This window comes from Thermobia domestica, chromosome 18, assembly GCF_964235325.1.
Source record: "Thermobia domestica chromosome 18, izTheDome1.hap1.1, whole genome shotgun sequence".
NCBI classification, from domain to species: domain Eukaryota; kingdom Metazoa; phylum Arthropoda; class Insecta; order Zygentoma; family Lepismatidae; genus Thermobia; species Thermobia domestica.
Window position 1 is genome coordinate 167,453,377 of NC_137471.1, and position 16,136 is coordinate 167,469,512.

Consider the following 16,136-nt stretch of genomic DNA (forward strand, 5'->3'; position numbering starts at 1 on the left):
TAGAACAAGACTTATTGTAGGCGCGCAACAGACAGTCTTCCAGCTGTTCTGCCTAAATAACATGTCACAACTTGTTCAGACTCGACACTGACACTACTAGGCTACCGGGCTCAGTAGTCGGATGACACTGTGCAGTTTACATTCACCATACTTTTTGATCACATCTTGTAGAAGGTGTGTACTCGAGTAGAGCATTCTGGGTTTCCTGATGGTATTAAGATGGCGACGCACGTTATTGTCCTGGAAAATAGTGCAAAATATCCATACACGGTTGAAAGACAGAGTTGAGGACCTCATGCATTTACGATAGAATAGTTGCATTCCTTCGAATGAAGTCAGAAATGAGTTCAATGTATAGCTTGTTACCTCCCTCACAAAGATGACACTTTTGGGTTCTACGCGACGGCTTGTTGCCTCCTATATAAGTGCATGTTTGCAATGGTAGAAGTGGTTAGTGTTGACGCAGTTTTACTTGAAAAGAAATTGCACTTTAAAATCATATCTTTAATTTAATGTTTCATGGATATGCCTCTTAGGCTAAAAACTACCGACTTCACGTTTAAAAAATTATTCGTAACATGTATTCCGGCTAAATTTGATAGTTACTGTAGTTACTGGTAAGGGACAACAATAGCTGGAATACTTGAGCCAAAACAATATATATATATATATATATATATATATATATATATAACATTAAAAACCTGGGAAAGTGATACAAAGATGACAACAATGAAAATGTAAATATCTAAGAAAAGTCACCCTAATCATCCCCAATTGTCTCAAAGTGACACGCATGGTCTCCCGAGGAAGAACCTTAAACGGCTCCTGAATCCTGTTTATCAACTTGATCTTATTGTTACATTCTGTGCGGTTGTTTATTTGCCCAACTGCGCACCACGTAAAACTTCTATGACAACCAGTCCTGAGTAGTTTTCCCAATGGTAGAGCAAGAAGCTAAATCTTACTGCCACACGTAGGGTCTTCGAGCAGCTATCCTCCACCCAAGGCTTGTCACGGCGTTCAGCGTCTCCACATAGCCGTTCTAATTGAACCTGATTGCATTAGGTTGGATTTTAGTTTAGCGTTCTTTTCAGCATTCAGACGTTGACCTATAACTTTAACGGGATCCGATTCACATTAGCTTCCGCTGGAAATCTCTCCCGCGCTGAAGACACGCTACCATATGGCCACGAAAGAGCTGAATTGAATCACAGTCCCTGTTCAAAGGTGTTGTGGCATCAACATCACTCTCATTGGAGACAAATCGAAACACCGTCACATTTTGGGGAAATTTAATGTGCATGACACGAGAAACGTCCGAAGGATTTGTAGCCAAGTCATCTGTTGTCCTAGGAGTTGTATAACTAGTCTTGACAAAACTTTTTTTTTTTTTTTTTTTTTTTTTTTAAATCATCAAAGAATCACGTTGTTTCGGGTTCAGCAGGATGTTTCACTTCGTCAAGGAATTTCTTTGCCCTGATCAGGCGCTTTGCTAGACAGCCTTTTCTGTCTTTACGCCTCTTGTTAGGAGTAGTCGCGGATAATCTTCATTACACCTAGCTTCATGGTGGACAGCGCAACATCTATTTGTCGCGCCAGACTTCAGATTTCTTTGCCTTTGTTTTCCGTCACTTTCTTCTGCAATAACACATAGCCGGCAGGTTATCTGTTTTCCTACGATCCGTGGCTTCATAGTCTTCTTTGCACCTTCACATTTCACGTCATATCGATTTTACGATGTTCACGCAGCATTGAGCAGCTTTCTTGATTATGCAGTTTGGATGGTTGGCAAGAATCATTATGATGCAGAAATTTTGACTGTTCCATTGGAGTTCCTTTTGACTTCAGGTGTCTGAAACGACAGAGTTAAAACATAATTAGGGTAGCAAATACATCCCGACACCCCATATTTATGTGTAACATGCAAAGTGTCAAATTTAGTAGTACTGTAATCTAGGTAGAAGAGGATCCCAGCTAACTAGATTAACAGTAGGTACAAGAATCGACAAACAACATTCATCACTCCCTAGTAGAAGACGGCACCCAAGTTGTCGAAATTGAGATAAAAAATTAACTTTGGGACACGTATTATCGATAACGAGGTCAGTATAGAATTTGGTACTACTGTTTCCTGAGTTAGTAAAATTCCATATTTATTTCTCCTTTATCTAATTTTCTGTATTGTGAAATTATTATGAAAGTTACATGATGAGTGATAGCGACTGATGGTTGTATTTTTTCTTTCAGCGTCACGAGCAAGCGGAAGAAGGCACAGGAGAAATAATGACAGGCCCTCATTTGATATTACCTTACAAAGATAAATCCGTTTTAGACGATGCGGCTAACCTCCTTATTCATCATGTGAAAAGGCAAACAGGCATTCATAAAGAGGATAAGCAACGAATAAAGCAGCTTGTACGACAGTTTATACCGGATCTGTTTTTTCATCCGCGGCAGGAATTGAGCGAAGACGAACGCGAAGATGAAGGTATGTATGGGTTTTGAACCTAGTCAACTTTTTAAAGGCTTATGAAAAATCTTATATATATTAACAGGGATGTGTATCATGCTATTAAGATTTTTATGGCTAGTAGACGCCAAGATGAAAAGAATGCGATTGATTCGGTGAACTAACTCTGCTGTGGGTGACTGCCAGTGTGCTGACCTCTGCACTACTTAGTCTATTTTAAAATCAGTCACACATTTTTCTCTGCTCGTAACACCTGCTAATGCTTGATTTTCCTTCAAAGTAACATCCCATCCTCTTTCCTGTTTGTTGTTGTTAAACCTTAGATAGGCTGTGTAGCGTATGGTGTACCTTGCTAAACGAGGAAAAAAAAAACTCTAAACTGAAAAATTTCATTTCTGTTTTCGTTTAGCAAGGTATACCATACGCTACACAACCTATCTAAGGTTCAACAACAACAAACAGGAAAGAGGAGTCACATTACCTGACACATCTGAAAAAATGTCTGACCTTAATGAATAAAAGAGCCAACATAGTGTGAAACTTAAAAGTGATTTGCGTCAGGCGTCAACGCGTATAGGCAGGGATGGGTCCCAGGTGAGTTTTCAGCAAGGACCTTTCAAAATAGGTAACCCTGCACAAAGAAAGTAGAGTAAAATTTGTAGATGTAATTTTCACGAAAACACAAACTTGAACACCGTCATCACTCATAAACATTAACTGGATTAATTAAAAATAAGCACAGCATCTTAGTCTCAAATTTACACCACATGTAAAACGATGTTGACAAAGCCAACGGTAGTGAGCGCTATTACCAACTCAGTTTTTATGAAAATAGCCAAGTTACAATTGGAAAGTTGCTAAATTCTTGTATTATTAATGGACTAAATTTCATGTCACCAAAAAGGTTGAGGAGAGCGTTAAATCTATATTTTTTAACGTAATTTAATCTCTACTAAAATTTTGAAGATGACAAACGGTGCAAAAACGCTAGATATAGCGGCTTATTGTTGACTTATAGGCAGCACAATTGGTAATTGATATTTGTTTATTCATAGTTATAGGGCTAAAATTGTTTTATGGCTTTTGTGAAATTTTATCGGTGGTAAAGTTAGTCATAATTATGACCACGCATCAAAGGTAGTTGAGCGGGAATCTCGAACTTCAAAAAAATACAGTAGAATGAAAAATACTATATAGTTTTTTAAATCTGCCGGCAGAAATTTAATAAAGGATTTTTTTACCCCCAGGTTTGATTCCTTCCTTTGTTTCTTGTGAGTTACTCTGTATGCTTTTTTTTTTTTCGCTGTGTGAATGCTTTTTTTTTTTTTTTTTTTTTTTTTTTGTTGTATTCGAGAATCCTAGCGAGTATTATTATTTATAACTATTACGCCATTCCATGTAGAGTGATTATTCTGTTTTTTAACGTATTTTTCCATTTTGTTTGTAATTGTACAGATGAGAAGGAAGACGAAGAAGGTGGTTCTAATAACTTATGTAATGCTGATAATAAAATGAACGTTAATCAAAAGAGGGTGGAAGTGAATGGGATGAAGAAAGCAGTGGAGCCAATGGAGGAACAAGAAACAAAGCCAGTCATTAACAGCGTGGGCATTGAAATAGGAAAAGAAGATGAAAAACTTCCACCACACGCACTATCAACACATCCGGTAAGTCGCAGCTAGAAAAATTAAGTAAATAAATACCATGAGTATCGAAGATAGACTATTATTGTCCAAATTCTTCTGTGAAACTTATGCAAGCCAAATATAATCATGTCCTATTATTGCTTATTGCAGACGAAGCATTTTGCGTCTTCTGTACGGTAAAGGAAATTGCACTCGAAAGTAATCCATTTATAATAGCTTCATAAGGAGTCATTTAGCAGCAAATTATTTTTCATATCTGGTGCTGTTAAAACACTAAAATTTACAGGAAATAAAATAGTTTTGTTTGCATTCGTTTTATAGAGTAATAGGTTCCACTTAAATGAAATTGTGACCCCTGAGAAATCCTTGCACATCCAAACTTTCCGATCTTCCGTAGAGCCTTGCTCATGGAACATAAAAATTAGAAGTAAGAAATATAAAATCAAAGGGAAAATATTGTCGATCGCTGTGTTATGGCGGATCAGGTTGTCTGTCCCTTGCTTTTTGAAGAGAAGATTGCTAACTTATCTTCGTGCTTTTGGTTGTTGTTTTGACAACTAAATAAATGTATTTTTCAGTCGTTGTCCCATTCCTTATTTAACCAACCCTTATCTATGTTAAGTTTTATTTGTTTTAAATGAACAAACAAGTTTCAAGGAACTTTTTTCACTTTAAACAGTAGAAGACACAATATAATTTTTTCTTCAGTGCTTGTCTTCAATTCATTGCAGACATACGCAGATCCGAACATTTATTAGTTACTAACGAATATTTAAAGAGCTCCTTCGTGGCTAAGTGGTTAGCGTACGCACCTTTTGCGCTCGTGACCCGGGTTTGATTCCCGGCGGGAGCTCCTATGATTCGAATTCCACGTTAATCAGTAGGTCCCGTCTCATATAGCCTCGCTGCTGAAAGGGACGTTAAACTCAAAATCAACTCAACTAATACGTGGAAACGCTTTTTCCACTACCATGTAGCTTTTTTTTTTTTTTTTTTTCTAGAATCTCATTTAAAGGAAGAGATTAAATATTTTCTAATGATCTATAATTTGAACGGATATCCTGTTTCCACTGTTTAAATTACTATTAAACAAGGAGTAGTACCCAATTTTGAGGTCTGTTACATGGACTCCAACGAAAGGTCAGGAGCCCATGAGGTGAAATGCTGCAATCTTTAAAGGGTTGTATGTATGGATAAATGAACGTGAACAATCCAGTGTCCATATTCAGTAAACCTCTGACGGTTGTATTATCATTACATTAACGAAAGGAGGAAACCAACTCCTCTGTACGTGCCAGAGGTGTTCTGAATATGGACTCTGGATTGTCCAAGTACAATAGAAGTTGTGGTACAGCCATGTAGTGTGAGTGAAAGAATACCAACTTCAAGAGTAAGAGAGAGAGAGAGTATGGCTGTTCTGTAATTGAACTGGGTAGCGTTGTGGTTAAGGCATCGGCACGGTATTCTGAACATCCCGGTTCGAGTCTCAGTCCAGTCGTGCATTTTTTCTGTCTTTGTGTATCATTATGTTTTGTAGTTGTGCGCATTATCATTTGGATTTGCTTGTGTAATGGATAACCATATTGCTGACATTATTACATCTGTTTTCAGGACGAGTATTATACCCTATTTATGGGGAACAACAACTGGTACTTATTCTTGCGTCTGCATCAGATCCTTTGCGAAAGACTGACGAAGATGTACGAGCAAGCCGTGCGTTTGGCAGCAGAGGAAGCAAAGGACAAGAAGGAGCGGAAGGAATCCACGGCAGTGGCTTTGAGGTTAAAGCCAAAGAGTGAGTTGCTGTGTTCGTATGACTTTCTCCTACTTCTTAGTTTATAGGATTAGACTTAGTCTCTTCAATTTCTCTGTCTTTAGGGAGAATCTAAAATCATTCTGGCACTCTTGCTCTGGTTCACTATTTTACTTTCGTCAGATGTACTAATATGTGCGTTAATATAGCCGCATGATAAATATGGTCCAGTTTTAGGTTCACACAACAATTAAAAGAATTTTCGTTGTTGACACAACATTCTTATAATTAATTTGCACTATTGAGATATTGTAAAGAATCAGAGATGCTTTTCCTTATGTCGCAGTGTTGATTCGAGCGTGCTCTCGATTGTAGCGTTCGATTCGAGATATCCTCTTCCAAGATGGTATATTCCGCAAGATGGCATATAGCATAGCTGAAACGTCTGCTAAAGTGAACATGGACACATTTACAAATATACTTTTTCTGTACAGAATATCGATAAATAACGTGTGACTTGTATGAGAGATAGGCCTTTTGTTCCTTTTAACAGTGAGTGAGGAGTATTTTATGCAGTAATTACCATCATTAGCAATTTTTAACGTAGACAGAGTAGGCCTACTCCCTCCATAACCAAACAGTTGCCTTGCTAAGGTCACAGAACCCTTGTACGTTTGGCGAAATTTCCAACAACTCATAAACATGTAGTTCAATAAATAAGAAAACTTAATAATAGCTTGACAATTCCCTAAGTAATAGTCTTTACGAACCTTTTGACAGTGTAAACACAATGCATATGCTTATTCAGCCAATGTTATTACAAGTACACAACCACATTATATTATTGACTGTTGCAGGGTAAAAGAAGAAAGAAAATTACTTACCTTTGACATACTATGAAATTTAAAAAAAATATATATATATATTTTTTCGTCATACATTTTTTCTAGGAGCGCAAACATCAACAATAAAACAGACATAAATTACTACCTTACGTGCCTTACGTGAAAACACCTCTTTATCCTTTTCCAATATGGAGGATCGATTCGATGTATGCGAGTTCGATACCATCAAAGATCTCGCATCAGAGCATCTCGAGTTCTTTATATTATCTTAATGATTTGCACTTATCGTCTGCTTTAGCGCGCAGTCGTTAAACCAAAGGTTCATTTCATTCGTACTTCGCTTCCATAGACGAAAATGGTCATATTATTATTATTTGTGGAGATTAGAATTTGTGTACGAAAACATGATGATAATTACTAGGTTCAATGTACACAAACGTAATGATAATTACTAAGCTTATACTCTCTATTGTTTTCATATGAAACATTTTACAAACCTGACTTTTACTTACATAGCGTAGTATTTCATCAGATGTCCCGTTATTGTTCAATTCAAATTTAGTCGTCTTGTTTAGTTGCTAGTGCACGGGGTCTCAGGGTTGATTGCCGGTGTGAGGGCCTTGAAAATGTTGAACACATTACGGTGGTTTGGATTATATCTTAAACTGTGGGTCCGTGTTTCATTTAGCCTTGGTACTGGAAGGGATGCGAAACTCCAGTCCAACCAGCCAAGTTCAATTCTGCTTTCGACAGTAAATTGAAAAGTAGGAAATAAGGTGGCAAGAATTAAGAGACTGGATTACGCTATAGTCATGTAGAATAGGGCACGAACTCTATTAAAGGACAGGGTTTATGGGGTTTGAATCCGGCGCGCCGAATTCCCTTTAAGGTTGGTTTAAAGGGACAAGTTTTGCCGATAGATGTCACTACAGTCTTCGTATCTCATGTATTTTCAACCTAGAGACTTCAAATTTTTAGACAAGGAACTTCATAATCTGTCGAAGGTAACAATCCGTGCCGATTTTTTATTTAGAATTTTTTTCATTATTGAAATGGCTTGATTGTTGAAGTGCATATCCAAACCTTTAACAATGGAATTGTTTCAATAATGAAGAAAATTCTAAATAAAAAAATCGGCACGGATTGTTGCCTTCGATAGGTTATGAAGTTGCTTCTCTAAAAATTTGAAGTCTCTAGGTTGAAATTTGTGAGAGAAATTGTAGTTTCGTGGAAAGTAAAAAAATACATGAGAGAGATACGAAGACTGTAGGGACATCTATCGGCAAAACTTGTCCATTTACACCAACCTTCAACGCTGTTATCAAATGAGGGGGCTTGGTATTGCGAGAGAGCCAGATGCCCGGAGTTCTTCCTAACATCTCCCTCAATAGAACAGAACAACTCATATACAACTCACTTCACTTGGTATAATTTTATCTTGCACTAGCTGTTTCGTGTGCATAGATTTTATGACCTCATCGTTGTGAAATAATGCGAGTTAAAATTATAAGAAGTGAGATTAGGTGCACGTGAGTTGCTCAGTTGTATTTTAAGGTGTATATAGCTGAATCTGCGCTCTCTACACATCGCATCATTCAGATATGAGCATGAATCTCCTTCTCATTCCTCACATGTGTACATGTCCCTTTACAGACACGAGTGAAAGACGTCTAGATAAAAATCGATAAGGTCTACCATAAAGGGGAGATTTTTTTTCGATTATTTTTTTCAATATCTCGGACCGTTTGTAAGATTTGAGCCTACTTCCGGTTGGAGTTTCTAATTCATGTATGATAAGTGTATTCTTTCTTTTTGCATGCAGTATGTAATAAGCAAATACATTATATACACAATTAATTATAGTGTAAGTTATATATGTTGTTAATTGGGCAAAACACTCCAAAAATAAAGATTCATCTTAGACTGGAGAAATGGTTATCCTTCCTTTTTCATTATTATTTGGTCATGAAACAAACGCCTGAGAGATATATATACAACCCCAATATACAACTGTGTGATGTTGAAATGTATAATGCGTAGGATATGATGCTTTAATTAATTAATTAATTTATTTATTTTTTAATTTTAACACTTCCAGTGTACCCGTAAAAATGTAATAAAGAAATAATGGCCATGTTTTTTACATATTCAGTTAGAACTAGATAATCTACGCAAAATTTGCAATCGATCAGGGAAAACATCATCTTTCTAGATCCTGTAGTTTCCGAAATCTCATTGCCGAAAGGATTGACCACAAACATATAAACATTCAGAAACATATGGTCTAAAAGAACTTCAAAGATGGCAGCACAGTTGATTTGCATTGATTTTGGAGAAGGCTTATTAAAATACAAAGGCTTTGAACAATAATTTTAAAACATAAACTTCATGAAATAGGTGTATATTTATCAGTAAACGTTTGTAAGAAATGGTGTACATACATGAAGCAAGCAAGGAAACGAAAGTTAATTTTTGGTGGTGTCATAAATGTGTAATGAGTAAAATGTATTAAGGAAATTTTGCAAAGTACATGGGTCAGTGAAAAAGTTAGTTGCAGTGCTTAAGAAAATAAAACAGGATAGAAATTTTTACAATAACTTTATTTGTATCGTAAAGTTCCTTTCACAGTCTACGTTTTAACGTAATTACCTCCGTTATTTAAGCATCTGTCGAGGCATGGTACAAGTTTTTCTATGCCTTCTGTAAAGAAATCCCGTCCAATGGCCGATAACCATTCTTGGGCTGCAACTTTCACCTCGTCATGCGAGTGGTATCGTCGCTTTGAAACTCGTCTTTAATGGTATCAAACACTGGAAATCACATGGTGAAAGATGTGAGTTATAAGGAGGGTGAGATCACACTTACACCTAAATTTTGTCAGAAGTTCGTACGTTTGTTGTGCTGCATGCAGTGTTCCATTATCATCCAAGAGCACAATTGCATTGCATTTTCACCATAGATTTCATGCAAGTGCCGATAAATATCAGTGCAGTTACACCTTTTCGCCTACAAAAGACGAATCACTGCACGCGTTTCCAGTGTGGACGCCACTTGCAGCTGTCGAGACATGTTTACGATTGATTATCACAACACCTCCACTTGCCTCGTGAAAGCCGCAAGGATACAGCTACACACGATACAGGTACATGTCTGCAGTGTTGCCACACAGCCTTATCAAAATAGCCTTTGACTGAAAATACTAACTTCTGACTGACCCACATACTTCAAATCAAACTTTGAGGCGATCTCAAAAACAGAGAACGTTTTATTACAACTGGTACTTCAACATTTACTTAAAAACAGAAATTGACACATTTTTAATCAGGTTATTAAAAAGATAAATGAAACATGCCCTTCGTGGATTGTCTGTAAGGGTTTTCCTGCATGATTTCTGCCACTTATGTTGTGGTCTTGTTCACCAGGTTGTCATTCACATGAAGACGTTTTATAAACACGTTTGGTACCTTTGGTGCAAGGGTTGTAAAATTGAAAGACTTCTTAGTTACTACTTGTTTATGTTTAAAAAAAATACGGAGATTTCTTTGTGACAACATAAGTCTCAGCAGTTTTTCTGTATATACTAACAATTTGAGAGTTTTTCTGAGACTCTGCTTCTTCTTTTCTTGCTGTAACTTATACACTTCACTTTAAGCTTCTGTGTAGAAATTAAATAAAAATCAGTATATATATATATATATATATATATATATATATATATATATATATATATATATATATATATATATATATATATATATATATATTAAATTTCTGTAACACTCACATTACAGGACTCTCATATATGCCATGCGTCCATTAATTATCTTCATAGCTTTAGAGTTTAACAACTTAAAATTATACTAAATAATAACAAATGGTTTTCACCATATGACAAGATAACTCATAAAGCTTTATTTCCTCATATACATCAGTTTTTCTCTTCATTTACGCTTCAGCAACTCCACGGTGATATGTTCAAATGCATTGCGGATGCGTGTCCTGTAGGTTGTAACTTTGGTTCGATATAGCTGTTTCTTTATAAAACCTCATAAGAAGTAATTCAGTGATGTAAGATCACGTGATCATGACAGTCACCAAACTAGACCATCTCGTCCTATCCACGTATTCGGAGACTTTTCATCAGTGAGATGGTACCCCATCTTGCTGGAATATAACGTCAGATTGCATATGTTCCAATTGTGGCATACCACTCTACGGGACAGGACGTTTGGGCGCCACCATTTGGGCGCGGACGTTTGGGCGCAAAGCCGTTTAGGCGCCAGACGTTTGGGCGCGAGGTACATCGTAAAAATCACAATTTACGACATATAAAGTAAGCTAGGCACTGAAAACTAAGCGCGAATCAAGATATATACATTTCCTATACTTCTGTTTTTATCTCACCTCATTTATCTGTATATTTTCTAAATTAAATAGTTTAATTCGTTTGTGGTATTTGTTGCCTAACCTCGTCATGGACTGATTTTTCGCTTGTTCACGGTTCTTGTACTTCTGATCTAATTTTTGTATTATATAAGAAAGCTAGAAAATGAAGGAATCAGACGACTGTTAATAATGCCGGGGTGGTATCTAATTTACAGGTCCAGGCCGCTTCATTCCTTCCCTTTGCCCGGATAGTGTGCTCCCTCAAACGTGACGGGTTAAATGGCCTTAAATGCCGAGAACCCAGAAATTTAAAAATCCTAAATCCTAATCGAGTTGAGGGAAAGATGTTAATACAGGGTGTCTAAGACATTGAGTTTAGGAACTGCAGTATGCCGTATTTCTGGTATCACTTTTTTATATTAACATTCCAATATAAAAATCAAAACTTAACACACTTTTTTTTCGTCCCATTGTAAGCATTTAATCTGCATTAAAGAAAGTGGAGAAAGGGAAAAAAGAACGATTTCAAAGTGAAAAATATTGTTAAGTGTACATATATTGGTCATTTAGCCACTAGAAATGTGTTTGACATTCACACTTATTGCATAACCACAGTAGAAGGCCTGTTTAAATTTTTTAATGGAATAGGCTCACTATGTATGTAATGCAATCAATCATATCTAGTCTGGTCTACTTACTTTTGGCTTGAAAAGTTATCAAATAAAAAGCACACTTAACTTTGGCTGAAACTTAAATTTACAAAATTTAATTGTTAATTCAGTTTTTAGAATTTTGAAATTCCAGTATTTCTAATATGTAAAACAAAATCCAGTGTAATTCAAGGACTTCCACTACAGTAGACACCTTGTGATATCTTGATTGGAACTTAGTACTCAGCGCCTAACATAATGACTTTTTAATTTAACTCGCGCCAAAACGTCTGGCGCCCAAATGGCTTCGCGCCCAAACGTCCAGTGCCCAAACGGCGGGGCCCAAACGTCCGCGCCCAAATGGCGGCGCCCAAACGTCACGTACCGTACCACTCTATGCCCAGGTATCACCCTTGACGGTAGACTCGTTGAAAAAGAATGGACCAATGATGCAATTGTACATAAGTTCGCACCATATATTGATCTTGGAACTCTCTTTTCGTTTTTCACGTGTAATATGAAAACTCTCTGATCCTCATATGCGAATGTTATTGGCTAGAGCAACCCACATTATGCTTTATTTTTTGTTTACTTATGCTGTATTGTTTGTTAATTTCAATCATTGCTTTACATTAATTGTGTATAAAGTATAATATTTACTGTACATTAAATATTCTAAATATCTTGATCTATTTATTAATATTTTATGTAACCAGTTTCTTTCATATTTAATGAACTTTCTACTAATGACTGTAAAGAGAGATGATTTACTCGAGTCAGTTTTTTCTATCACTTGTGTGCGCCTTAGAGGTGCATACAGTATATACAGAAAGGGAAAGTAAAAGATGCCACCAAAAAGTACAGAAAGTGCTCAAGTCCAAGAGGTACGCACAACAATATAGTGTGGAGTTCTTGTGTACTATTCATTGTTGGCAAAAAGTTTACAGAAATAAAAAAATAAGCTTTTCATTGTTGTATTCAAAGATTTTGCATTGTAAATATTGGTTTTAACAAAATATGAATACAGTATGTAAAACTTGCAGTTAAACAGAAATTTCTAAGAATTGAGGGAGTGAGCGCAACAGGGGTCTAACCCACATTTAGAAAAAGTGGAGAAAAATAAAGTTAAACATATGTGCTTTTTGTACAATATGCCAAAAGCAACCACAAGTGGTTGAATGTGTCATACATTGTACATAAATATATTGTACAAAAAAAAACACTTGTGTTTAACTTGATTTTTCTCCATTTTTAAAAATGTGGGTTAGACCACTGTTGCGCTCACCCTCTCAGTTGTCCTATATATTTTAAATTATGCTTTATGCTTTATTTCCTAAGATTATGCTTTCAAAATTAGTTTCTTCTGGACCCTTAGACAACCACAAGCATGTTCAAGGTACAGTCCGCAGCAAAAATCTTGCAGCATGAGTATGTAAGTTTATTGTGAAACTATGCCTAATAGCGCAGGGAATCAACATAACGTCTAAGTAGCAAGCATATCCATGCATACTGTTCGCGTTGAGGTTTGGCCGTAGGCTTTAATGCCTGAAACAGCTGCACCATGTAGGCATAAAGGCGCAACCTCTTACACTTGGCTTCGTGCACTGTTGATCGTGACATTTCCAATTCTCTAGCCACCATACACACTGATTTTGTCGGACTCCTTCCAAACACCTGTCGAACTATTTCACATTGGCGTCTGAAGTAGATCGGCGACCTACCCCCTGTTTAAAACACTGCTTCCGTAAGCCCGAATAGTTGATCGGGACGGTGGTTCCTTTCTTTACTGTGTCCCAAAGAAGTATAGTTCCAGTTGGGTATCGGACTTCGTCTCTATAAACCAGGCTACATACTGAACTTTCTCCTATGGCGTCCACAGTTTACGTCAAATTGCGTCACCTGGAGGAAAAAAAAAACTGTTACCTTGTCACATGTTGAAAACCGTATCGAGTGTTCTAAAAATGGCGTCCACGGTATATATATATATATATATATTGTAGAGTGGACTGTTTATGTTGATACGCCCGTGATCAACTTTTAAATTATTGATAAAAAGTACTGAAATTTTGTACTATGCAAATGTCATCATGGGGACATCAATATGACCATGTTAACAATGTTGCCGAACCTACACGAAGTTATATTTTTTCAGATGGCACTACGTTGGGTTATTACATGTTTCAGATCTACGAGTCAAACTGAAACCTATAATATCACATGTGTTATTCAAGTGTTGTAACCTACTTACATCCAAATTTTGGTGGCCTATGTAGCAGTGCTAATGCAAGTGAGACGAATGGGGCAATTCCAAAATGCTTTAGTGTCTAATGCAATGATCATGATATGATTAATCTACCATGAGTTTTACATATATATATACAAATCAAAGTGACTATGTTTGTGAGTTCGCACCGCTTGAACCACCTGACCTATCTCGATCAAATTCTCAACATAGGTGAGGTTCGGGCTTGGGACGGATTTTATCATTTCACGTTGACAGTGCAATGTAAGAGAGGGGAGATATTTGAAAATGACCGATATTAGTGTAGAATCCATAGTTTTCGGGATCACTGAGATGACGACTGACAATTTCCATGACGTTTAAATCAAATTCAGCACAGCAGCTTGGGGGAGGGGGAGAGGTATAAAAATGATCGAAAATTAGTGTCGAATTGATAGTATTCGGGGTCGCTGAGACCAACAGTGACACTTCGAATGCCGTTTAAATCCAAATTCACCCCTTTATATTGAAAATAAAAGGTATTCTTCCCGTGCGAGGATGGGTATTTGCTAGTTTCAAATAAATAGGAACAAAGATACAAGGAATTGAAAATTTGGCTTTTTTAAAAACTTTTATTTTGGAAAAGTGCTTAGAGTAACTCATCCAATCCCATAGATTGGTGTCAATATATGTAGAGATAATAATGCTGTTTACGGCTATTTGATATCTCTAGAGGCACAAGTTTTTCGCAATGCGCGATAAAACTAAATGCGTCAGAATTAAGTAATTTTCAGTTTCTTGGCGTTTTATGATATTCTATGTGTATTTTCATTGGTTTCCGTTGCGCGATAAAATGCGAAATTGGCAGTTTTGCGCGAAATTTCTGACAATACGCGATATAATGCGAAATTTTAAAAATGAGTTTTCATTACTTTAAAAACGCTAGTTTTCCGCTGATGGAACGGTAGAACGTAGATGAACTGTTCATTTTGGGTGATTAGGACACGACTATAGGGAACATGTTGCCCGTTACTATCACCATCGCATTTGGATGGGGAGTTCCAAAGTGATGATCGTTTGAAGTTTGTTGCAAATGCACTTACAAATGTGTGGCTTCCAACAAGCAAATGCAATTGTAAGGTGTTTTTTTGTAAGTATGGACTGATGATAGATGACAAACGTCCAACAACAATGAAGGAGGAAAATGTGGAAACATGTAACATGCTTGTATTTAATGCATAAATGTAACTTGTGCCTATGTGTTTTCAGAAGACAGCAAAAATTTCCTACTCATAGTAAGTCTAGTTACTGATTTACCTCAGTTTGACTTCAAAAATATAATTTTCTATAAATGAAATTGACATTGTCAAGTGAAATATTTAGTGTATTTTGTTTTTAGGTAATTAATGGTTTATTTTTATAGGGATCTATGAATATAAAGAACAATTGTAAAAATGCCAGGGATTTTTTTTTTCAAAAGGTGAGACTTTATTTGGAAAATGCGACAAAACGCGAAATATGAAAAACGAAACTCGAAATTTTCAAATTCTTAGTGCGAAAAAGTCGTGCTCCTAGATATCTCAAACCATTCTGGAGATATGGTAAATAAAGTTTGCAACATTGATTAAAATTTCGAGAACTTGATCTAATTATACCTACTAAAAGATATTGTGATATTATAATAGCAAAGTAAATCAACAATTTGTTAAAAGTTTCCACAAGTACGTCATTTTCAGCAATATATCAAACTTAAAGATTTTTTCATACCTCCGGAACAGTTTTAGGTATCAAATTACTGTAAACGGCATTATAATCTGTATGTCTATTGAATACTACCTCCATATTTATGTATGATATTCATTTAAACACTTGTACGAAATACGTCAAATGCTGACTGGAGTATTCTACTTTGTGGTACTTTGGATATCATATCCATGTCAGTTACATTATTACTGTTTACAGCCCCCACCACCACCACCAAATTTCGTTGCTTTTCAGTGTTTGTGATGCCGTACCGTCCTTACTTTGCAACACTGCTTAGTAAGTACGGTATTTGAAGTATTCGTTCTGCATGTAGATTTAGTTCCGGGTTCGATTCCCGGTGGGGGCACTCGGTCGAAAAAATGTAACAGCTTTTTCAGGCCAGCCACCTTTAATGAGGT

The 16,136-nt window shown here is 36.4% G+C and overlaps 1 protein-coding gene across 5 annotated transcripts in view; it reads left to right on the forward strand.

The window, feature by feature from the left end:
* The window catches only part of Sin3A (SIN3 transcription regulator family member A), a 177,123-nt gene that overhangs the window by 143,317 nt on the left and 17,670 nt on the right, over window positions 1–16,136 (forward strand). For 4 of the 5 annotated variants that reach the window (XM_081746192.1, XM_081746194.1, XM_081746196.1 and 1 more), the window contains 3 exons: window positions 2,251–2,491; window positions 3,929–4,140; window positions 5,731–5,926. In XM_081746192.1, the coding sequence (XP_081602318.1) occupies window positions 2,251–2,491; window positions 3,929–4,140; window positions 5,731–5,926 (649 nt within the window). The remainder of the gene's footprint in view (window positions 1–2,250; window positions 2,492–3,928; window positions 4,141–5,730; window positions 5,927–16,136) is intronic. The other variant, XM_081746195.1, reaches the window with a different exon arrangement.